Consider the following 24,453-nt stretch of genomic DNA (forward strand, 5'->3'; position numbering starts at 1 on the left):
CCCTCAGCCTCTCCTGGGGCTCCAGCCCCTTCCCAGCTCCCTCAGCCGCTGCTCCTGTGCCCGACTCCAGGTCCAGGTGTGGAGCAGTGACAGGCACAGGTAGCAGTGACATTCCAGCAGGGACACCCAGCTGCTCCACAGCTCGGCAGGAGTTATGGGCCCATTTCAGCCACAGGGAAAAATTATGGGCACTATTAGTTGCCAACTGCCAACATAATTTCTCTAAATGACTGCAAATCTGCTCGTTAGGAGCTGATGCCTGGGCTGAAAATGAGCATTTCCTGCAGTGAGGGGACCTGGCCTGGCCGGACACGGCTTTGCTTTGCGTGTTTAAAGAGCAAACTGCTCTTCTATTACATATTAAATATTTGTGAGCTGATCTGCAGGTTTCTAAAATAACTCTTGCAAGTCCCTCCTGTTTTCCCATCCATTCATTGTTTTCTCAGGTTTTCCAGCTCCTCCATTTATTCTCCTCCCTGGGTGAGCAAAGTCCACCAGGCAGATGGGACCTCCCTCCTCCCTAAGCAGCAACCAGATTCTCTCTGTAACTACTGCAGAGCCCCTCAGCTGTGAATACTCCAAAATCTCCTTTTGTTCTGCCTCATTCCAGCCTTTATCATCTCAATCCTTTAATTTCTGCAGCTCTCCTGCTTTCCTGACATGCAGCTTTCCCCTGCACAGCACCAGCTTTACGTAAGGCAGTGTGAGAGCAGCCCCAGTGAGACACGGCTGCAGAGCCCAGGCAGGGAATAAACGAGCACATGGAATTTGGGAGTGTGATCCTGCATTTCTCCTGTCACCTCGGACAATTCCTGTGGCCAAGGAGTCCGAGCTGAGCCAGGCTGCAGAGCTGGGATGGGAACTGCACCTCAGCTGGAAGGGCTCAGGTGTCGGAGCCCTGTGCAGCTGCAGGTGTCCCCCACAGACCAGCAGCACCAGTGGCACCACCAGTGTGCTTGTCTGGAGCTGGGCTGGGGGTCGGCTCCGAGCACCGGGCTGGGGCAGCTCCCCTTCCCACTGGGGGGGGTCTCTGTGCCATCCCCTCCTCCCACAGGGACACTGGGACATGCCAACCCCAAATGCCAGCAGGGATACAGACCCAGTGAGGATGGAAGGCCAGGCAGCTGATGGCTCCCACTCTCTGTCCCATGAACCCATCGTAGTACTTGATGTTGTTGATCAGCTCCCCGTTCCCGTTGTAGATCGCAGTGAACTGGTTCATGGAGCCACTGGAAGGGAAGGGACAGAACACGGAGTCACTGGCAATGCTGGGAGGGGACAACACTGCTGCTGCAGCCCCCGGCTGAGCTGTGTGCCAGACCAGAGTGCAGCCACTCCTCTAAGCGGGAGACCATTAAGTGGTGGCCAGAACCACAGTGACCTGTGGTCAGGAAAACACGGAGAGCTGATGCCCAAACACACCCAGGGCATCCCCAACAGGCTCCAGGCCATGGGGCTGTGGAGCAGCTTCTGGTCCTCACTCAGAGCCCAGAAATACAGACACTGAACAGGGGCATCCAGGGTTTCAGTGATGGGTAGAGGGATAAAATTCCTGAGCAGCAAACATGGGAAAGAAGCTGCACTGTTGTGGTGAGGTTAAAAACAGTAAAGTCAACACCACCCCATGAATGATGCCTTTGGAGACAAACCATCCTCTCCAGGGATCATGGAATCATGGAATGGTTGGGGTTGAGAGAGACCTTAAAGCCCACCTTGTTCCACCCCCTGCCATGGGCAGGGACACCTTCCCCTATCCCAGGTGGCTCCAAGCCCTGCCCAACCTGGTCTTGGACACTGCCATGGATCCAGCGGCAGTCACAGCTCCTCTGGGCACCCTGTGCCAGGGCTTCCCCACCCTCTCAGGGAAGAATTTCTCCCCAGTACCCCATCTAACCCTGCCCTCTGGCACTGGGAAGCCATTCCCCCTTGTCCTGGCACTCCAGGCCCTGCTCCGTCCCTCTGATCACCCTGGTGCCTCCTCCGGACTCCCTCCAGCAGCTCCCCGTGCTGGGGCTGCAGGAATGGCAGCAGCACTTACCATGCAAAGAGGTTGGCCTGGGGGTGGATGTCGAGGGCCGTGAGCCCCTTGACGATCTGCAGCACCTTCATGGACTCGGGCATGCGCGGGTCGAAGAACCGCACGTCGCCGTTGACGCTGCCAACACAGTGCCACAGGGTCAGGCTGTGCCCAGCCCGATCCCAAACCCAGGAAGTGGAGCCACAGGGCTGCCCATGAGCCAACCACGTCCACAGGGCACTGGGACAGGGAACGCACAGGGCCGAGCTCCCACTGGTGCCGTGATTTGATCCCATCCGCAGCACGTTCTGTGCTGAAATAGCAGCTCAGGATGGATCCCACACTGCTGATCCCTCACCGCCTCTGTCGCTCCCAGCCCATCGCTGAGTGTGTCCTCTCTGTCCTGTCACACCCAATACACCCAGCTCCGTGCCAGCCCCGAATTCCTGTGCTTTGCACAGCAGGAAATTGCCTTAGAAACCACCAGGCAGAGGGGACGTGCTGGTGCCATCCTTTACTCCAAGCGTCTGGACACCAGGATCTCACTCTGCCCTAACATTTGTTTCCCTTGGATTTTGCTGTCAGCTGAAGCAGAGGGAACTGGGAGGAACTGGAAGTGAGGTGTCTCAGCTCCACAACCTGAGCTCCTCTGGGAAGAGCCCAGACCTGCCTTTTGAAGCCCAACATTCCCTCACAGCTCTGCAGCCCCGGGAGCAGCTCCCAGGCTGGAAGGGCTCTGAGGAGAGGGGACCTCAGCCCTGGGCACAGGGACCTGACCCTGGAGCTGCTGGAGGAGCTTATGGAGAGGAAGATTAAAAACTCCAATATGGGAGCTCGACAAATCTGGCGGCTGCATCACATAATCCCCTTTCTGAAAATCTTAATACATTTTTGCTGGCCCATCCCCCACCTCAGGAATGTTCTGAATCCCAGAAAATTATGTTTTGTTTCCATTTTCTAATCAAGAAAAAGAGGCTCTTTGTGTGCAAATGGTGGCTTTGTGACAATAAATTCTGGTCTGCTGTTCCTTAATGGCCAAATCCATTCCTGCTGCTCTGGCTGCAGTATTTACCAGGCAGCAGGAATGGATTTAGGGAATTGCACAGGAATCCTGCCCAGGAACGTGCCCGATAGAGGCACCATCCACCTTCCTCCTCTTGTTCTCTCCCAAATGACCCCACAGAGACGTTGGCAGTAAAGGCCCCCCACCATAAGATATTGTATACCCAGCTCCTGCTTCCCTCCCCTCCTCCCCACACACCTTGTGATTCCAGCACCTTGTTTACTCCCAAACCACACCAACGGCCTCCCAAGGAAAGCTCCACATCCCTTTTTGCCTCCTCTCCACCAAGTTTGGAGCAAGAGTTAATTACTGAAGCAAATGTCAAACTCAGGAGCTTTGCCCTCTCAGCTACTGGAATACCAGGGACAGGATTTAAAGGGAAAACCAAACTGTGGGTAAGGGAGAACATCTCAGGAGCGCAATCCCGTGTACCTGACGCTCATGATGTTGCCCTCGGGGTGCTTCTGCAGGTAGGCCTTCACCACCCAGGCCGTGTGCTCTCGGTAGGTCATCACTCGGCTGGGGACAGAGGGACACGTGTGAGCTGAGGAGGACACAGGAGGCCCCCGAGCCCGGGCAGGACGGGCGTTACCATTCACTGAGGGCCATCCTCCTGTCGAACACGCGGATGGAGCCGTCCCCCAGCCCCGCCACGATCAGGGAGCGGTGGGAGTCACAGGACAGGCTGGTGACACAGCTGTCAGCCCCTGTGGGAATGTCCTGCCGAGAGAGCACACAGACACCACGGCGTGGCTGCGGGGCCCTAAACCAAGGTCCTCGTCCCCATCCTCACACCCAGCGGCGTGAGGCAGCTCTGGTGCCCCCGAGCCCCACCAGTGACCCTTTGGCCCCTGGCAGCTCTGCAGCCCCGGCACAGCCCCAGAGAAGCCAGGCAGTGCTGTGCCCCCTCCCGTCCCTGCTGTGGCATGGATGACAGGGACATGCAGCATATCTCATTAGTGACGCCAGACACGGCGTGTGTTGGGGAAGTGACATGGAAAAAGGCAGCTGGAGCTGCAGGGACAGCTGTGCTGGGAACACGCCGGGCACCCATGCTGCCACTTCCCCTTTTTTGCTTCTGAAGGCAAAAGAATTGCTCAGAATAATCCCTGTGCCTGTTGGACGAAAAACACTTTCAATTAAAACTAGTAAAAAAAGCTGAGCAGCTCTGCAAAAGCAGAAATGACAATCCTGGAATCATGGAAGCGGTTTGGGTTGGGAGGGACCTTAAAGCTCCTCTCATTCCACCCCCTGCCATGGGAACACCTTCCACAGCCCAGGCCCGTGTGCAGGAGCCCCGCCGGAGCTGCAGGAGCTCATTCCACACTTCAGTGCTGTTTGTGCCTCTGTGCAGATTCACCTCTGGAGCTGCTCCAGCCTGGGCTGAGCCGGGAGAGGCACCAGGCCTGGGGCTGCTCCAGCCTCTGCCCACCCCCAGCTCCTCCTTTGAAGCAGCAACACTCAGCAGAAGTGCAAATGAAGCACTTGTTCCTCCAGCTCCAGCCCGAGTGCTTCCAGAGGTGTGGGATTTTGTAGTTCAAGGAGGGAAGCACCTTTATCCGCCTCGATTATTCCTGCTCTTTGTGCTGATTCTCACTTTCCCAGTTACTGAGTCAGGAAGTTCCAATCACTTGAATTTCAACACCCAATCTTTCCAATTAAAAAAAGAAACAACATGTTTTTAGATACTTTCGGTGCAATCATTAATCATCATCATTTAAAAGATTTTCACCTCCTCAATTTTGCTGCTCCCTAATTTGCATAGAAAAAATAATATGTGAAAGTAATTAAGATGAACAGAGGCTTAATTATCCTGCATCGCAGGGTCAAAGTGTCGCAATTAATGTTCATCCAAGGGTAATTAATTTCAAGAAGCTTTGAAAACTCCACTTCCTTTTAATTCCAGCATGGTGCCTCCAGTCTCACCGCCCAGCTGCTTCTCCTTGGAATTTCTGAGAAACTTCCGTGTGACTGTGGCTGACACGAACTCTGGCAGGGCCTTTTCCCCGTTACATGGCACAGAAAGCTGTGGGTGCTTCCACAGGCTTTTACACTATTTCAGTTCCATGTTAATGTGAAATCCAACCTGCATCCCAGTGCCCGCTTCTGCATCCCAGTGCCCGCTTCTGCATCCCAGTGCCTGCCTCTGCATCCCAGTGCCCGCCTCTGCATCCCAGTGCCCGCCTCTGCATCCCAGTGCCCATCTCTGCATCCCAGTGCCTGCCTCTGGACTGCACAGCCTCACCTTCCCCGAGCATTGCTGCCCACCCAGAACAGCACAGCAGCTTCCAGGAGAGCCCTGACATGCTCCCTAAGTATCTGCGTGGTTTTACTGATCTTGGAACGTGGCCCTGGGGGAGGGGGCAGGGGGGCAGGGCAGCAGGAGCTCCAGGACCTGGCAGCTCCTCACAGAGCAGGCTCAGGCGCTCTGGGGCACTGGGCCCATGGGAGGTGCTCCGGGAGGGAGAAGGTGCTGGGACAAGCACGCAGGTGTTACCTGTACTTTCATTTCCCGATCCGTGTCCCAGATCCGGATTATCCTCACGTCTCCCGAGGTCATCAGGAGCCCGGTTTCTTGTTCCCAGTCCACCACCATCCCTGCTCCTGAGACACAACAAGGCAGGGATGCAAATCAGTGCCAGCACGGGCAGAGCTGCACTCCTTGGAGCATCAGCTCTCCTGACCTCGTGTTCCAGACACCGTCAGAGGAAATGTAAATTACACACACAGACACCCCACACATCCTCCAGACAGGACTGAATCAGCTGCTCCCAGACTGGAGTCCAAACTGCCTCTGCCCCCTGGTCTGAGCGAGCGCTGAGAGAAGCCGAGCACGGCCGCTCCCTGTGGGAGGGGAGCACAACTTCCAGGAACTGCTGGGGCTGCCAGGGGTCAGCGCAGTGCCCAGCACTCAGGAGAACATTAAATGCTGATCGCAGAGACTCAGCTGGTGCCACCTCACACAGCACGACCTGAGAGCTCCTGGACTGACTCCTTGTTCTGTCAGAAAGATGTGGGAGAGGTTCCTGAAAAAGGAACAGCCAAATCAGGGCTGCAGTAGAGTGAATTTAACAGCTGGTGGGAGCACAAACCAGTTTGCTGCACAGACTGGTAAGGAGGGGGACACCCTGCAGTGACAACAGCTCAAACACCCTCACAAGGAGCTTTTGCTCCTCATCCCTGAGGGCACAGATCAATCTCCAGGGGAAGTCCAGGACAGCATCCCATCCACGCTGCATTAAAAACACAAACAAAAAACTCCGGGAGCACCACAGGAGGGAACCAGAGAAGAACTCCAGTCTTGGTGTCTGTTTCCAGCCCCTCGAGCAGGGCAGAGGCAGCAGCAGCATCCCTGCCTTTCCTTGCAGCATTCCTGCCTCTCAGAGCAGAATTCCTGCCTCAACAGCAGCATCCCTGCCTCCCAGAGCAGTTGTCCACCCTCTCCTCTGTGCCAAAGCGAGTCTCTGGTGCTGAGCAGTGTTTCATAACCACACAACTGGAGTCAGAACCCTCTGCAATGCATCAGGACTGCAGCTCCTGCCCCGAGCACTCAGTGCCTTCAGCACCATCCCCGTGTCTCCACTCCACAACGTGCTTGTCCACAAGGTAAAAACGTGCATTTGTCTGGATTTACTGCCAGGAATTATTCCCAGCAGGAAATTTAAGCCTGCCCCAATATGCTCTTTTGTCACCAAAGTGCCACAAGTACCTTGTACCAGAACATCCATGGTTACAAAGCACAAAGGAAGCAGCAGACATGTCTACGAACACCGAGTTCTCCTCCAGCACGACAGAATGACCTTGTTTTGCACAGCTTCAGAGAAAACATTCTGCCCCTCTCCCCTTCCTAAGCATCACATCCGAGCCGACTCCTGATCTTGCCACATCCACGGAGGAGGTTGCTGTCGTTTATTGACAGTCCCTCACCTCACCGCAGGAAATTCGGGACTCTGGGCTGATCTGGGAGCTTGGATCTTTGTCTTTAGGCAAATGGATTGTTCCTTCAGATTGCCTGGCAGCTCGCAGGGCTGGAGAGCCCAGGCAAGCAAGCAGGCAGTGATGGAGATGATAAACACCACTCAAGTGTTTGCATTTGTCATCTGTTTACGGCCCATGTGACAGGAGAAACCCGGCAGCTGAGATGGATCTGGCCATTACCACCCCTGATGGAGCTCAACAGGCAAAGAGCTCCGAGGCAGATCCAAAGCTCCCAATTTCCCAGGAACATTCCCCAGTTTGAAGACAAGGTTTCTGTCTGATCAGCACCAAATCCTGCCCAGCTGCGGTTCCAGGAGCTGCTCTGTGCAGGGGGACAGGGAAGGGGAGTTTGGGGACAGAGGTGGCATTTTTGGTGCCTCTCTTGGTGTGCCACGTCTGTCACTGAGGATATTCAGCAATGCCATCTAGAAGGGCAGGGAAAGTCTCATTGAGGGGAGACACTCCAGAGGGATTGCACAGAGATTCCCATGAGAGACAAGCAGATGGAAAGGACACGGGTTCACCCCCAACCAGGCTGGAAAGAAAGGAGGGAGATGGTCATGGAATCCTGGAATGGTTTGGGTTGGGAGGGACCTTAAAGGTCATCTCATTCCACCCCTGCCATGGGCAGGGACACCTTCCACTACCCCAACGTGGCCCTGGGCACTTCCAGGGATGAGGCTGGGTATGGTGTGGCTCGAGATCCTGCACCTCCTGCCTTTCTTATTAAAACCTACATAGTCCAGCTCAGTGATAACTGCTGCTCCCTGGAAGAGAGAAGAGCAGGATCATCCCAAAGCAAGGATCTGCCTGGAGGCTGCAGAGGTGCCCGTGCTGAGCCCTGGGCTGGGGCTCTGCTCCCGCTGCACCCCAGTCGTGTCCTGACCAAAAAGGGAACACAACTGGGAACGCTGAACCAGAACTCCAACCTGTCTGAAGAGAAGAAAAGCCCTTGTACAGAAATGTCAGTCACTTGGAAGTGTGTGAGGGGAAGGAAAGCTTCCTCCGACTGTGAAATGTTCCATCCAGAGCTGGCACTCACAGTATGGAACGAGACAGAAATAGCTGAACTATTTCTATGTACAAGCAAAGGTTTGCATGGCAGAGATGATACAGGATTGGCTCATGTTTCCATGCTCAATTCATAGTATTTTGGGATGAGGAGCGAACGTGGGATTGAATACTAATGATCATTTCCTTTTTAATTAACAGAGGTCCTACTCCAGGATGTTACAACTGAGCCTGCAGCCCACCCACTGGGCCTTGGCTCCTGGGCTTGGCACCTGAGCTGCTCCTCAGCCTCTCCTGCCCACAGGTGCTGCTCTGAGCACCTGCCCAGCCCTGGAGCTGGCTCTGAGCTGGCACCCTCACACCTCCTTACAGGACCAAACAGGGCCAGTGCTGTCGCAGCCCCTGACACAGGCCACTGGTGGAATCCTGGTGCTCCCAGAACCCACGAGCTGCAGAAACCAGCCCTGCACTGCTGCAATGCATCAGGAGCTACGAGCACAATCTTCCCCACAGGAATATTATGTTCTTAGATAATGAGCAACAAATCTTCCACAGCTCAGGGAAAGGAATTTTTAAATGTCTGTGGTGGAGATGTTGTTGTTTCTTGGTTTGGGGTTTTTTGTTTGTTTCTGAGTCTTTCAAAGCCAGCACTGGCAGTTGTGTATGGCTGAGTTTACACACACCAACAGCTGTTCCTGAAGGTGGAACTTCCCATGGCTGTTCCCCCAGGACTGCCCCTGAGCCAGAGATATTTGCCTGGATGGGACAGTTCCATGGATAAATTCCAGTACTAATGTGGTGAAAGCAGCTGCGCTCCCCTGTAACGTCACGGGAACGTGGCCGCTCTGTCCTTGGCATTTCAGTGGAATCAGGAATACCTACATGGAACAAAGTATAAAAGCATCCTGGGTTCTGACTGATCATTTTTTAATCAGGGGCCCTCCTGGTTGAGCAGTGAAGCACATCCCTGCTTTAATTTCCAGGAAGCAGTGGGAGGGTTGGATGACCTCACTCATCATTAATTTCTACAACATCCTCTCAAAAAGTGTCACCCTCCTCCTGCCAAGGACTCCGCAGTGAGGGACAGCAGGAGCTGGGATGCTGGGAATTCAATTAAAAGAACACAAACCCCTGGAGCTGCGATTTCTCCAATGATTTTATTGCCATAAAATAATCTGCCCAGAACTGCGTCGCTCCCCCCGAAATCCCCACTCCTGAAAGGCACGATGTGGACTCCTGGGAGATGTGGGAAACTTCCCTGCCATTCCCTCTGCCCCTTGGTCTCCAGGATGAGCCTGAGTCTGATCCCTTGACCAGCTCCTGGTGCAGGTTGGAGCTGTCCCCCTGCTCCAGGCCCCATCCAACCTGGGACACTTCCAGGGGCAGGGCAATATCTAAACATTGCTGAGGTACTTTGCTGTCAGGAGAGCACTAATTCCATACATTTTTACAGTTCCTCAGAGAGAAGGGTGAATGCTTGTGCTGCCTGTGCCACCAGATGCAGCTGGAGAAGGCTTTTATGGAGCTGCCCTGCCCGTGAGCCGGGGCTGCCATGGCCTGGCAGCAGCGGCATCGATCCGGCTCCGGCATTCCCTCAAACTGCTCCCTGCCCGGCTCACTGAGCGGGAGATTCCCTGCAGCCAAGTCCTGCTAATTTTAGCCTTTGCTGGGGGATTTCGGAGCCAGCCACACATCAGCTCTGCTCTGTCCTGCCCCGGCTCCCACAGCTGCAGAGATTTGCTGAACTCCACTAACGAGCTCTGAATCAGCCCCCACCAAGAGCCGGGGTGATTAATCAATACAGACACAGCCAGCTCCGATCAGTCAGCAAATATCAATAATTGAGGCACATCCTGAGGTGACGATGTCACCACGAGCAGCCCCAGATGGATCCCCGGGATGCCCTGACACATCCACCACCTGCTCCCTTGGGAAAGGGGGTCAGGATCCAGAGCCATGCAGACCCTGCACAGCCTCTGTGGGTGAAGGCTGGGGACTTCCTTCACCTTCCCTCCACGTGACAGAGTGGAATTTGTGACATTATTAGAGTCCCAGAATCCCAGAGGGGTTTGGGTGGGGCACAGCTCATCCCGTTCCACCCCTGCCATGGGCAGGGACACCTTCCCCTATCCCAGGTGGCTCCAAGCCTGTGTCCAGCCTGGCCTTGGACACTGCCAGGGATCCAGGGGCAGCCACAGCTGCTCTGGGCACCCTGTGCCAGGGCCTGCCCACTCTCATAGGGAAGGATGTCTTCCACAGATCCAACCTAAATTTCCCCTCTTTCCTTTTTGGCTGATCTCTCCCAAGGGTCCACAGTTCTGAGGCTCCTGGGAAAGGCTCCTCAGCATCTCCTTTCCACAGGACCTTTACAGCCCAGGTGTGTTCCAAATAAACCCCAGCCAAACCCACAACAGCTTTATGGTGGTTCCCATCTCAAACACTTCTATCCAGGGATGCTTTGAAACCTCCATGGAAAGGAGAGACTCCCAAATCCCCCCACACCTCCTGTGGCTGAGGGAGCTCAGAGAGGCTGACATGAAGATTCCCCTATCCCTTATCCCTGTGCCTGCTCAGGGAGCACAGATTCCTCCCTGCCTCCCTCAGGGCTGTCCCGGACACAGACACAAGGCAGGGCATGGCAGAGGTGGAAGCGAAGCTTCCTGGGAACCACAGGCACCCAGCACTCATCCAGCCACGCCAAAACCCCAAGCAACCCCCAGAGGCGGCCAAGGAGCTCCTGCCCACCCCCCCAGCAGGGAACAGGAACAGCACTCACCTCCCTGCTTGCTTCTGTCCAGATAGATGGACACCCTTCGGGCCAGACCTGTGAGGAGACAGGGAGCAGGGGTTGGTGCTCAGGGTGAGTGGTCAGCCAGAGCAAAAACCAGCTTAAAACAAGGACTAGAAAGTTGAAGAAAATTGTTCTCAGACTGAAGAACACGAACAAGAAGCAGCAGCACCCAGAGCAGCACAGGCCTCCCTCACCCACTCCAGCACAGCATTCCTGGGAAGCCAGCAGCCTGTGCGTGGAGCCAGGCTCTGGCTGGCTGACAGCAGCACAGAGCTGACAGCTCGGCAGGAACAAGGAGCCATCCTCTGCCTCAGCTGGGCCCTGCTCTCCAGCACATCGAGGAGAGACAGACGGAAAGGCGAGTAGCTCCTGGGATCTGCAGCAACCCGTGGGAGCAGGGGGCTCCTGCCATGGGAGGTCAGGGTTTCTGGGAGGGCAGACAGGGAACCAGCACCCCCAGAGTGCAGACAGCTCATGGGGGCTCCCTTTGCAGAGCTCCTGAACGGGGAGTTCCCCTCAGACATGGACTGGCTTTGCCACGAAACCCCCAGACAATGGGAGCAGAGCAGCAAAGGGGCGAGAGGCACCACAGCTCACCCTGGAGAATCACACAATCATGAAATGCAATCCCAGAGAGGTTTGGGTTGGAAGGGACCCTAAAGCCCATCCAGTGCCACCCCTGCCATGGCAGGGACACCTCCCACTGTCCCAGGCTGCTCCAAGCCCCAGTGTCCAGCCTGGCCTTGGGCACTGCCAGGGATCCAGGGGCAGCCCCAGCTGCTCTGGGCACCCTGTGCCAGGGCCTGCCCATCCTCTCCTGCACAGGGAGCTCCAGGTGCTCAAGAAGGGACCCAGGCAAGCCCTTCAGAAATCATCTCCTGGGTCCCTTCACAGGCTGGAGAAGGAAAACCCTGCAGGAATCTGCTGGGAGCACTCCAGGAGCTGGGGGGGAACAGCTGGCACTTGGTCATCCTGAGCCAGCTGGGCACACTTGGGCATTTTCCCAAATTCCAGAACCGTGCTGCTTTCAAAGACAAAGCCACTCTGCCCACGGAGCTGTGGCTGTTCCCTTGTCCCAGAGACACCACACTGCTGTGGCACATCTGCTCGTGCTGCTGTGCGAGAGCTCGCACCAGGCCACGGTCCCTGTGCTGCTCCACAGCCTGCAAACATCCTTTTCTATGGAAATTGCCTGAATTCCCAAAGTCTCCTGCTGCGAAAGCACAGCTCCAGAGCACGTCAGGACAATGTTCTTCCTACGCTGCTCAAGAGAAAATGCTGCGTTTCCCCCTCCTGGAAACCCCAGGAGGCTCAGGAGTTGTGCCTTTCCCTCGGCTCCCTCCACCTCTCACACTGGAGGTTCCCAGCCCCCGCCTCACACAGGGACCAATCCTGCTTTCAACACACTGATTCTCATTGCAAGGGAATTTCTTCTTGGTGCATCAGTTCTAAACAAGATCAGAAGCAAAACACCTCACACAGAACAAAGAGGGGGCCCAGTGCCGAAATCCAGACCCACCTACCCCGAGTCAGCTCCTCAGAGCAACGAGCTGGGGCCAAGCTGAGCCCCAACCCGGCTGTGCCAGCCCAGATCTGACCTCCCAGTGGAAATGTGTGAAAGTTCTGTGCCTGCCCCGGGCTGCTCGGCCTCTCAGGCAGCCCCTGGGTGTGCCACTGTCCATCTCCCATCTCTCAGACAACCCAGGGCTGCTTTTCAAGCTTCCAAAGGATGTATTTAGGTGTTACATATTCCCCTCCCCTTTTCCAAGGGGGCAAATGGCCCAGGAAAGTCATGTTCTGGCTGCTCTCGAGAGCAATTCAGAGGTGAGTGTGACATTGTGACACAGGGGAAAAGCTGGGAGAAGAGGGAAGGAAATCAATAGTGGGAGCAAACAAACTCCAGTAAAACTCCTGAGCTCTGCAGCTTCAAAGATGCATCCTCAGTTTCCTGAGCCAGTGCTGGACCACAGCTGTGGTCTTGGCAGCAGATGACTCTGAAGACTCTCATCTCCACGGGGACTCGCTCCACTTAGCTCTTTTGAAGTGGCTACATTTATTTCTCTCTCCACAAACAGATCTGTCCTTCTCTTCTGCCCAATCTGCTGGGAAGGTGGACACCAAAGAAAACGGGCCCCAGACTGCTTCAGTCCATAAGGGAAAGAAAAAGCCAAGGGAAAAAAAAAAAAAAACAATCCGAAAGAGAACAGATTTAAAAGTTTCCCCAGTCCTGTTTTGGCAGGTGCAACCATGCAGCTCTCAGAGCTCTCTCATCTGAGCCTGTTCTGCAGTGTCAGACCCTGACAATCCTTTCTGGGTGTTAAATCCTGTCCAGAGCGAGGCACAACCAGCACAGGCTCTGCCCTGGCACAGTGCACACGGAAGGGAAGGCCGGACAATGGGACTGGGCTGAGGGAGTTCCAGGGTCAGCATCCTCCCTGCCCAGGATCAGAGGCACGGCCAGGGCAGCCCGGGGGCATTCCCAGCACCAAAAAACAACATCCTGAATCCAAGGATGGGAAACATCAGCCAGCAGCCAGGAAAGCTGGGGTTTGTCAGCACAGAACTACAGAATGACACCACAAAGGGCAACCTGTCACGACTCCTGGGCACGTTGTGCCCGAGCAGAGCTGCTCACAGCAGCCCCTCCTGCTCCTGCTGCCACTGTGAAAGGGCAGGTTCTGCCATTTGCACAGCAGGCTCTGAGCTTGCAGCAGCTCCTCAACAGCTCTGGGCACTGCCCTCAGCGAGGCAGAGCCTCGAGTGCCTCAAACACAGCTCCTCTTCCCTGAGAGAAACAGGGACGTGTTAAGGGAAAAACAACACACACAAGGCAGCCCCAGGAAAATCCAATGAATAGCTGAAAGAGCTGTGTCAGGCTCCTGGGATGAACCACATCAGCTCAGAAATGAGAACTGTCAGCTTTTAAGGTCAGGATGAATGATGATGGTCATCTCATCTGACCTCCTGCACAGCATGGGCCAGGCAGCCTCATCCAGCACTTCCTCCATCAATCCCACAAAGCGCTGATTGAACCACAGCACACACAGAAAAACCTGGAGCCTTGATTAAAAATATTCAAGTGACGGAGAATTGCCATTAGAGCATTAGTACCTGATGGGGTCTGGGAAGGATGGAACATCCACCTCCTGGAATGTTGTAAAATCTCCTTTAATATCCTAAAACCTCCTGTAAAGTCCTAAAACCTCCCGTAATGTCCTGAAACAGATTTCAGGGTTACACAAACTGGTTTTCTGGCTTCATCCCATGTGTGGCTGGATGCCAAGGCTCCTTTTTACACCCTTTTCTGCCCAGTTTTCCTAAAACTCCAAGCAGGCCAATGTCTCACTGTGCTGTCCTTCTGCATGTGCCAGATTTAGACCACACGTTCCTTTGCCACCTCCCGACCCACAATAAACAGGGAAGAGAAGTGCCAAAACTGGAGCTGGGGCTAAAGGAGGTCACGGGTGCCACATGCAAAGCTGCACAAAGGCTGATTTTCACCTTCCCCCCCCCAGAAACCTCAGTGGGACCCACCTCGTGTGGTTGGCAGCATGTCTGACAGCCCCTGCCAGGCTGTCACCATCTCTGGGTTCTTCTCCAGGTCTGCAAAGTTCTTCCACACTCTGATGGCACCATCGTCTTGGGGAGCACAGAGAAAGAACACAAAGCAAAGTCACTGCTGGTGCAGCTCCCACAGTTCCTTGTGCACGAGGAACAAGAGGAGAAGCAGAACTGAAGTCACACAGACCCCAAAACTCAGGGTATCGCTTTGAACACTTTTTGTTGGGAGTTGTTTTTCCTCTCTAATTTACATCCAAGAAACCTAAAGCTTTGTTCTACTGGAGCTGTTCTGGAAGAGCTTTTCTCCTCCCCTGAATAACACCTGACATTCAATGTCTCTCCATTTCCCTGACATTCATTTTCTCCAGGATTCATCTCTGTCCTCCTCACGATTGGTGCCGAGAGCCACACAAGTACCCACTCAACACGAAACAGCCCCACAGAAGCAGCAGCAGTGAGGCCCAGCCCATCAGCAGCAAATCTTTCAAGAACATTGTGTATTTTTTTCAATTTGTTTCCCATCTGTGAAACTTCTGTGCTAAGAATCGATAAATTGAAAGAAATATGTCCTAAAGGCCCTCTCAGCTGCCCTTCCCCCTCCCTTAATTACACCCAACCTGTACAGTTGAGCAGGAAGTTGGAGAAGCTGTTGAAAACACTCTGAGTGCCAGGTTTGGAATGGTTCCTTGGGAGAGCAGCAGATCTGACTCACAGCTTTACAGACCAAAGACTGGGCAAGATCTCCTCATGCAACCCCCTCGATGCAACTGGAGAGCTGCTCAGGTGAGATATGGGCTAGAGAGAAACTCGGAACCACCTGAGAAGTTCGGTGCTGAAGCTGAGCCCTGCCTGCTCCAGGTGGACACAGCACAAGGAACAGAAGTGGAGTTGTCTTTTGGTTGCTGCACAGTTTCAGCTCTGGCCAGCAGCTTGAACCAACTAAAATCACCTTCCTCCAGGTGTGCCACGGGAGGAGGTGACCACGACCTCGCAATGACAAGCCAAGACTCAGCTGGGAAGGGCTTCAGCAAGAGTTGGACTGGTCAGACCTTGGAAAGTCTTTGCAGCCCCTACTTGAGAGATTTCAGTACTGCCAGGAAGAATTTGCAAGTTGATCCTGGAAATGGCCTCCTGAGCTGAGACCAGGCAGGGAGGGGCAGGGAGGGAAGAGTCAGGCTGGGACCAATCCATGGAGGGGACACAACAAGGTCCAGAACACTCACCTGGACTGGAATTCTGCCAAGACCCCCCCGTCCTGGCCCCACTGGTGGGACAATGTGTCCTTTACCTGTGGCAGTGAGCAGCAGGGAGCAGTCCTGGCCATTGAGGTACTCCATGGCTGTGATCCGGGTGTACCGAGGGTTCCCGTTGTGGAAATAGTCCAGCTTTTCCCCTTTCTCCCAGTCCCAAAAACTGTGGGAGGAAGAAATAGCACGTGAGTTTTCAGTTCTCTGTGCAAGCTGTAAAGAGAGGCACTCGTTACCCCATTGTACCTCATGGATATCGGCTCAGCCTGGGTTTCTCCTTTGGAGTTTGGCATCATTTGATTAATGACATGTCAGGGAATCATGGAATGGTTTGGATTGGAAGGACCCTAAAGCCCATCCAGTGCCACCCCTGCCATGGCAGGGACACCTCCCACTGTCCCAGGCTGCTCCAAGCCCCATCCAACCTGGCCTTGGGCACTGCCAGGGATCCAGGGGCAGCCACAGCTGCTCTGGGCACCCTCCCAGGGAAGGATTTCAATACCTCCACCTTCTGAGAGACAACCAGGACAGAGGCCCAGCTGTCCCTGCTGTGACCCAGGGCCCCCAGCCCTCACCAGACACTGTCCCTGCTGTGACCCCGGGTCCCCAGCCCTCACCAGACACTGTCCCTGCTGTGACCCCGGGTCCCCAGCCCTCACCAGATGCTGTCCTTGTCGGCCACGGCGATGCAGGGGGTGAAGGGGTGGAACTTCACCACGGACGGGACGCCCGGGTTCCTGTTGAGGAAGATCTGATCATCCAGCCGGGAAATGCCTGCGGGACAGGAGGGAGCTCAGCTCACACCTGGGATGTCCCCCAGGGATGGGGCTTGGACAGCCCCAGCTTCCCAGTGCCACGAGTCACGTCCCGCTCATCCTGCCCCGGTTCTCACCAGGACACCCCCAGCACTTCTCTCCTTCCAGGAGCTTCTCAAGCCCCCCAGCTGTCTCAGGTCTTGAGGTACAAACCAAGAACTGCGGTGACAAATCCTCCACCCTTCACACTGGCAAGCACAGACAACAAGCACAGCCAAACCCAGGGAAATGCCAGTTTGTGTTGAGGGAAAAACCAACACTGTTTCTTCAAAATATAAAATACGAAAATGCCTTTTTTTTTGCAATTTAAAATGCAGCATTTCACTGTAGCTTGTGGATTATTTATTTAACCTTCCATTTCAGTTCCCTTAAATTTTAGGTTAAGTTGCAAATGAAAAATGTATTTTCCACGGAGACCTTAAAATGATGGGTAAAGACTTTTCCCATCTTGTCTTCCGAGGAGTTTGCTATTCACAGTGTTGGGACCCCTGACACTGCTGGGTTTTGGCACTCTCTGAATTCATCACATAAACCCCTAAACCCAGGAGAAATCCATTCAGCTCGAGTTTGTTTTAGTATGCATCCATTGAATCTAATTTTCATTAAAAGCTTGTAAGTCTATTTTAATTCTTTTTAATATTTCACATTTTCATTATTTTTTTAATGAATAGTGGCATTTTAGTCACTCAGGTTAAGCAACCAAATATGAACACTGTCTAGAAAGAGATTTAACTTCTCCAGGCAAGCATGAAAAATCCCCTTCTTTGTATTCCAACAGATCTCCCAGGCCATCTCCTGGGCTCCAGGATCATTTCCCTGTTTCTCTGGTTGATGATATTCCGCAGTTTCCCAGCATGAAGCTCCACACTGCACTCACAGGAGCAGCCTCCCAATGGCAGGGCTGAGCCCTGGGCACTTCTCCTTCAGCACACTGCGATTTCCAGCTCTGTGTGCCTCAAAAAGCATCCCTGGGGAGGAGCAGCCCCCATCCCCAGACCTGCTCCCGGGAACGCTGCCAGGAGCTCCTGGAATTGTGACTCCCCAGCCTCTGCTGCTCAGGGCACACGGGCAGGGATAATTGAGGAATGCAAATTCCTCAGGAAGCTTCATTAGGTTCCACTTTATTCTAATAAATTCCTGTGCTGAGAGAATTCCAGCCCAAAGCTGCCTCAGAGAGCCCTAAAAAGATGCAATCCCGGGTTCCTGGGGAGCTCCCACTGACGCAGCACGGACCCGAGGCACGCTGGGAGCAGCACACACACCATGCACACAAATATTCCAAATAAATGGGATATAAGAAGTGAACAATCATTTACAGAGCTCAGCAGAGCAGGGAACGTGAGAGACATCCCCGAGGTGTCTCCTGAGCTGGGGGGACAGGTCCAGCAGCCCCAGGGCTGGTCTGCCATGACCATGTCTGTCCCACATCAAACCCTGAGCTTGCAGCTCTGGAGTTTATCCTGCAGCATTCCACCTTCCATCCCTTTAAAAGCAGAACCTGAGCTGGTGACCAGGCCCAGCAGCTGAGACCAGAAAGGTGGGGGAGCACCAGTGACACACCTGCAGCAGCAGCATCGCCTGCCCTGCACGGGGAGGGAACAGGCGCCAGTGGGAGCGGCTGCATGGGGTCATCGCTAATTGGGATCATCACTAATTGGGGTTTTACAGTTCAGTGTCCTGAAAAGGGAACCACTCACCCTTCTGGATGATCTTCTGGGCCTGTTTCCTGACGCGGGCGTTGCGCAGGAAGCGCCACTCCCGCTCCTTGCGGATCTGGCTCTCCAGGTCGTGCTCCTCAGGGATCTGCCAGGACAGGAACCCACACAAGCAGAACCAGTGACCACCAGAACTCCAGGAATTAGCTGGGTGCTAATACAGTGTCCGTGGCTCCTGTCCCCTCTGAACACTGCAGGTCTGATCTCGGTACAACACACATTTCTCTCCTAACTCTCCTCAGCAGAGAAGCATCACGTAGCAACCCTGAGATCAAAGAGGGAGCACAGCCCTGGTACAGCCAGCTCAGAACACACTGAAATCTTTCTTTCCTTGCTAATCAAGGGCTGCTGGCCGAGCAGGGCACAGCTACATTCCCAAATCCCTGGGATGCGCAGGTTCCCACCACCATTTACCGGGAACAGCCCGTTTTGGTTCCCTGTTCTGGAAAACGGTGCCCCCGTGTCACCTGGCTTTGATTATACACAAAATTCTCCCCAAAACTGGAGCGTGGCCCTGCAGTCACAGCCACTCTGAGCCATTTGATGATATTTATTCACACCCCACAGCTCCAGGTTTCAGCACTCCATGGCTTCCCCACAAAACCTGTGCTCCAGGCACGAGGCCAGGTCGGGACTCAGCAGCTCCAGCCTGGGATGGAGCAGCCCCAGTGCTGCTCCCACCATGGGTATATTCCCACCCTTGCTCACAGCACAGGATCAAAAGGAATAAACTCCTAAGATCTCACCCCAAACCATGGCAGGAGCTACATATGAAGTATTTTTCATACTTAAAAAATTATCCAATACTCCCCTGCTCCAGAACCATCCTTGGATCAGTTAAGGAGCTGAGCTACAGGATTCTGATCCAGCTACCTTTGATGCCAGGCGAAGGAGAAAGGAGAAACTCTTGGAGAAGGAAGACAAATGCCCCACAAACAAACCCTATCTCCCCTGAATAAGAAAGTCCTTAAATCATCTGACACTGTTACAAACACTGCCTTCAAACCATGCTATATCCTTTGGAAAACAGCTGTTACTAAGCTGGACTTCTGCTTCTTTAAAACAAATAAAAAATAAGAAGCCCACCCTCCACCTCTCCTCCTGGCAAAAAACGCAGCACTTTATTTCAGCACAACACCTATTAGAAAGGCAATGACAAACGACCCCTAATGAAAAGCAATAAACAAACCTGAGCTAAAATACATCAAAGGAGTTTGAGAGGGGAGAGATGACACCTACACCTTAATGAAAATCCAGCTTCGCTGGGAATAAATTAAAGCAAGCGCAGGGAAGAGCCCTTGGAGCACCAGTGCAGAGTTAGAGCATGCAGGTGAAGGCTGTCCTGGCCCCCACACCCACCCCTGTGGGGCTCTGGGGACCATCCTGCCAGGAGGGTCAATGAAAACTGAAGCCCAGCTCTGCTCCCTGCCCCGGACACGCTCCAGTTGCAGGATGGGGACCATGACAAGCCGGCGCTTCCCAGGGCTCCAGCTCCCACCAGACAGGAACCAGTGAGCACCCGAGCCCTCCCAGCAGAGGTTTCCTTCTCTGCCCTGCATTTCTCCCTCTCCCCGTGGCAGTGGGTGTCAGGAGAGAAGCAGGGAGGACTTGGCACTTGGCTCCAGAGGTAAATCCAGCTTTCCCTGGTTACCACTCCTGCAGCAGTTGCAGGATCTCACTCCTCTCCCAGGACTTCGACCAAGGGCCAAGGCACAGTGCAGCAGCTCCGGCAGCGATTTATCAGGAAGGGCTCCTTATGTAATTCTCACCTTCCAGGATCCTTCCCAGCTCCTGCCTGCATGTTCTGCCAGCCCTGGCAGTAACAGATGCTGGCTCCCGCTCTCCTTGACTCAGGACTTCCTGACAGCTGGCACTGAGGCTTTCCTGCACCCCGTGGCTCCCAGAACAGCCCCGTGCCACGAGGGACTGCAGGAAGAGGAAAAGCTTTTGCAGAGATCAGAGCTGGGGTAGGGACCTGCTTTTCCTGGCACACGGAGAATTTACAATGCAGCGTTTTCCTTCTCCGTTTATTTGATTAGATAATCAATAAATCAAACCTGGAATGATGGCTTGAAACAGAGCCCCTGATTTACACTGGAAATTAATCCCTCAGTCTTTCCAGCGAAAGCATTCTCAGGGCAAGGTCCATGAAGCAAAACTAAATTCATAAATTAAATATGACTAAGATGCACTCACAGCCATTTTATGTTTATTCATTACAGGAACAGTTGTCTTGTCTTTCCCTGTTTATGAAGGCAGGCAACAGCTCTGAAAAAACGGCTGGAATTAAGCATCAATGTCATCTTTTTCTGTCAGTACTTGGTACACTTTACTCTGCCTTTTTCATGAGGCTGAAGCTCCCAAAAGGCAGCAGCCACCAGCCAGGACTGTTCCTGTCGCTGCAGGAGCAGGGACTGCAGGAACAGGGACTCCATGGAAACTCAGGCAGCACCCGAGCTGTCAGCCTTGATTTCCAGCCAAGAAACCTCAGAGAAAGTTCTCACAGAGGGATTTCTCCCTGGGCCTTCCACACACCAGCCAGTCTAATCCCAGTTACCTGTAATTCCCTGTTAGGACAGGATAACCCCTGCAGAAAACTCCCTCTCCTTGACCTTTCAAAGCTGCTCTGCAGAAGTAACGGGGAAATCAATTCTCTCCTTTGTTTGGTCAGAAAACACAGATTTGGTTCTGTTCAGGCTTCACCCATGGCTGGTGAGGACAGCTCATGGTCAGAAGCTCAGCCCCAGGCAGGGGCAATCCCCAGCCCAAGACACTCAGGGAGCTCCTGCCAGAGCCAGGGCTGTGCCCTGCTCCTGCTCCCTGGGACTCACGGAGCACTCTGGGGCTCCAGGAAACCCCCATTTCCATGCCTCCCCTCCCTGGCTCCTGTGAACTAGCACAGGAATGCTCTGTGGTTTTTACTGCCTCCCCTAAAGCAACTTAGTCTATTTTATGTGCAGGAAGTAGTAGTAAAGCCACCCCCCCAAGAGCTCCCCATGTCCCCACTGCCCCTGCCCGTGCCTGGCTGCCTACTCTGATTTATTTTATTAATAAAGACACCTCTCTTTCCTGGAAAGAGCTTTCCTTAAGGAGCAGACAAATGTTTTTAATAAGAACTAAGAGCTCAAACATCATCTTCCTCCTCTTGTGCTCTGGTCTGGAATCAAGACACTGAAACTCATCTTGAGGAGAAAAAGCCCTGCTTGAAGCTTGGCCAGGCAGCCCAGCCCCACATCCCAGATGTGTCCTAAGGAATTACTCAGTGCTTTCAGCAGAAAGGGAATTTCACAGCAGCTGAGGAAGTGTCAGGCAAACACTTCACTGCTGATTCCCTCTGGAAATCAAGAGCCTGCCCTGTTCTGATATCCTTAAACTTGGGCAATTATCTCACCCCAACACTTGCACATTCCAGGAGAGTGGTGGAGATGGCTCAGCCCCAACTCCCGGATGAGGCAGCACTAAAACTACACAATTTCCTCATTCTCACGATCTCATGGACACAAACATCCGCTGTGGAGAGGCATTAATGGAGCCTGGGCATCATCCCTGCCGGGCACAGCAATCCCTCCAAGAGATGGAGCTCCAAGTCCTGACACCGTTTGGGCTCCCAGAGCACCTGAAGGTTTCCTTTAATGAGGGAGATTTACTGCTTGTCCTGTTTCATACTTAAACGTGAAACCTGAGCTTTGGCTAAAACATTCTGGGAATCTAACAGCTAAAACATTCTGGGAATTTAGCAGCTTCTCTTTCCAGTCACTGATGATCTTTGCCCACCTCTTAAGAGCTCTGGTTTGTGTTTTTCCTGGAACAAGGCTTCAGTTTCTCTCTGAAGATAATTTAGTTTCTCTCAGGAGATAATTTAGTTACCCAAACAAGTCACTTCTGAAGAGACCTGGATGCAGATTTGTCATTAGAACACTTATTCTCTGCTATAGCACAACTTCTTACACTTACAAAAAAAAATGTTAAAACCCAACAATGATGCTCCCCAAGCTTCCCCCAGGCACTTGTGGGCATCCAGCCGCTCTCACTTTGTCCTCTGTAAGTCAAAGGTGTCTGCACTGGAAGCAGAGCACAGCTCCCAAATCCCACCTGAGGACAGTGAGGCAGAGGGTCTGTCCTGCTGCCTCTGGGACACCATGGCCTCCCCCAGGGCAGCCTCCCTCCACCATTTCTTTGCCTCTTTTACCACAGCCAGGAGATTCAGCTGGAATGTCAGAATGAAAACAGCATCTCTTTCTCCAGCCTCTCACTGCCCTTTCTGGAAAAAAGGGCCTTCCTTATTCCATTTACTTATTTTAAAAACCAATTAATTTTAGCTACAATGAAATTTTCCACAGGCAGAGAAGCACAGCATTTCAGATGGAACAACTCTACAGCGCAGCCAGGCAAAACTGGGGGATCTGGATACAGAACCTCTCCTCACGCCTACGCTCTTTGTGGACTGTGCTCCATGGGGAGCAGAGCTCCACCCCTGGGCTCTGTCCCTGGCCATACCCCACTGTCCCACCCTCACTGACCCTTCTGCTCCCTCTGGTCACTTCTTCCCTCTCACTGACAGGCGGTCCCACAGCTCCCCAGAGCAGCACGATCTAAGGAAATCCATCCCTTTGCCTCCCCAGACTGCAGGAAAGGGAAGGGAGAAAGGGCAGGGAGGGCAGGGCCGAGCCCAGGGGCCAGCACAGGCCCCCAGAGTTACCTTCATGACGGGCTGGGCGAAGTACTTGGCGCTCCAGTCGCAGAACCCCGTCTGCACCGTGGCCGAGATGAAGCTCTTGTGTCCCACGGCATCGTCAGCGTCGTCGGCTGTCTGCAGGGAGGGGACAGGGCTTACCCACCTGCAGGGCCAGGGACACCCCCAGGACACCCATGCTGACCCAGCCAGGCAGAAAAAACCTCCAACACACTGCCCAGGACAGGAAACTCCGTGCACCCTGCTTTGGGATCAGGTGTGACAGTCACTCTTGGAAAGGTGCACATTCCCTCAGGCGCAGGGATCAGGGCTGGAGCAGCCCCGTGGCACCACAGGGAGGTCCCAGGAGGAGTTTTGCCACAGTGTCTCAAGGATGTGGCGTGGGGAGCAGCGAGGGTGACTCAGGATGCAGACACAGCTCGTGCCAAGGTGCACGTGGATAAGTGTCTGTCACACAGCACAGGACACCCCACGGGAAAAGGGAAAAGCTGCTCCATTCCCTCAGCTTTCAGCCAGCCTTTCAGAAATACGATCCAGGCTGGTGCTGCCAAAGCCATGAGAAGGGAAGGCGTTGCTGCTGCGGCTGCAGCACTTTCTCCTTGTGGTCACAGCTGTCCCTTGTCCCTGCTCTGCTGAGGCTGGAGAGCAGCCCCCAAGGGTCAGGGACTGGCTCTGGGTTATCGCTCAGGCAGACAAATGTTTACAGAAGAGTAAGCCATGGACTCTGATCAGACACATTGCTTAGTGGCAGCAGTGAATAATGCCCTATCAAAAGCTATAAAACACGATTTATCCTGAATAAAATAAATTAATCAATTTTTATTTGGCTGGTTTCAGGAAGCCAATCTGGATTAGCAGCAGCTGGAAGCAAACGAGGGATGCACAGAAATAAACCACAACCAACAGAATGCGGGACAAACCCCAGTGGGGAGAAGCTGTCAGAGCTGACAGGGAGGTCTCCTTACCTGTTCTGGGCCTTTGTCAAACATTTTCCTTGTCCTGGGGAACTGGTGGGAGTGGGGGGTGTACTGGACGCCCACGTTGGTGACGCTGGGGCGCACGGATGCCAGGTCCCGGCTCACCGGCTGCTTGGGCACCTCGTTGGTCAGGCTGGAGCTGCTGGTGCTCGTGGTTGGAGGGGACCCTCTGAGGGACAAAACAGAGGGGCAGGCTTTGGGTATCGCTGGACAGGAGACCTTTGCATGTGAATTATGTTATTTTTACTTCGTTTCTTTCTCGCAAGATTTGTGTTTCACTGCAGTGCCTCCTCTACAGAAACATCACAGTTCCCACGTCCCCTCCAAAGACCAAACCAACCCCAAACCAAGAGTGAACCCTGATTGTGCCAACTTCAGGCTGAGGGGATGAACCTTAACGTTCTGGGAATCTGTGACGCCTGACTTAAGTCACCTTGACCAGGCACTGCATTTCCACGGGGGGACTGAAGCTTCAAACCATTTGAATTTAAACTGGGCCCTCTGCTCCCACTTGGAATTTTACTGGTGCACACTGGTTACGGGACCAGCAGATCTAACGTGTGGTGTTTTCTCTTGGAGAGGAGC

At 53.7% G+C, this 24,453-nt stretch overlaps 1 protein-coding gene across 4 annotated transcripts in view; it reads right to left on the reverse strand.

The window, feature by feature from the left end:
- RPTOR (regulatory associated protein of MTOR complex 1) overlaps nucleotides 1-24,453 on the reverse strand; it is a 102,392-nt gene that overhangs the window by 2,772 nt on the left and 75,167 nt on the right. For 2 of the 4 annotated variants that reach the window (XM_042025564.1, XM_042025567.1), the window contains 12 exons: nucleotides 23,857-24,037; nucleotides 22,898-23,008; nucleotides 18,181-18,286; nucleotides 16,328-16,442; nucleotides 15,710-15,834; nucleotides 14,395-14,499; nucleotides 10,846-10,893; nucleotides 5,578-5,684; nucleotides 3,673-3,800; nucleotides 3,513-3,599; nucleotides 2,039-2,155; nucleotides 1,100-1,229 (listed from right to left, as the gene is read on the reverse strand). In XM_042025564.1, the coding sequence (XP_041881498.1) occupies nucleotides 1,100-1,229; nucleotides 2,039-2,155; nucleotides 3,513-3,599; nucleotides 3,673-3,800; nucleotides 5,578-5,684; nucleotides 10,846-10,893; nucleotides 14,395-14,499; nucleotides 15,710-15,834; nucleotides 16,328-16,442; nucleotides 18,181-18,286; nucleotides 22,898-23,008; nucleotides 23,857-24,037 (1,360 nt within the window). The remainder of the gene's footprint in view (nucleotides 1-1,099; nucleotides 1,230-2,038; nucleotides 2,156-3,512; nucleotides 3,600-3,672; nucleotides 3,801-5,577; nucleotides 5,685-10,845; nucleotides 10,894-14,394; nucleotides 14,500-15,709; nucleotides 15,835-16,327; nucleotides 16,443-18,180; nucleotides 18,287-22,897; nucleotides 23,009-23,856; nucleotides 24,038-24,453) is intronic. The other 2 variants (XM_042025565.1, XM_042025568.1) reach the window with 1 other exon arrangement.

This window comes from Corvus kubaryi, unplaced genomic scaffold, assembly GCF_017639235.1.
Source record: "Corvus kubaryi isolate FWS band 111438036 unplaced genomic scaffold, C.kubaryi_AGA036_p1.0 37272, whole genome shotgun sequence".
Classification (NCBI taxonomy): Eukaryota; Metazoa; Chordata; class Aves; order Passeriformes; family Corvidae; genus Corvus; species Corvus kubaryi.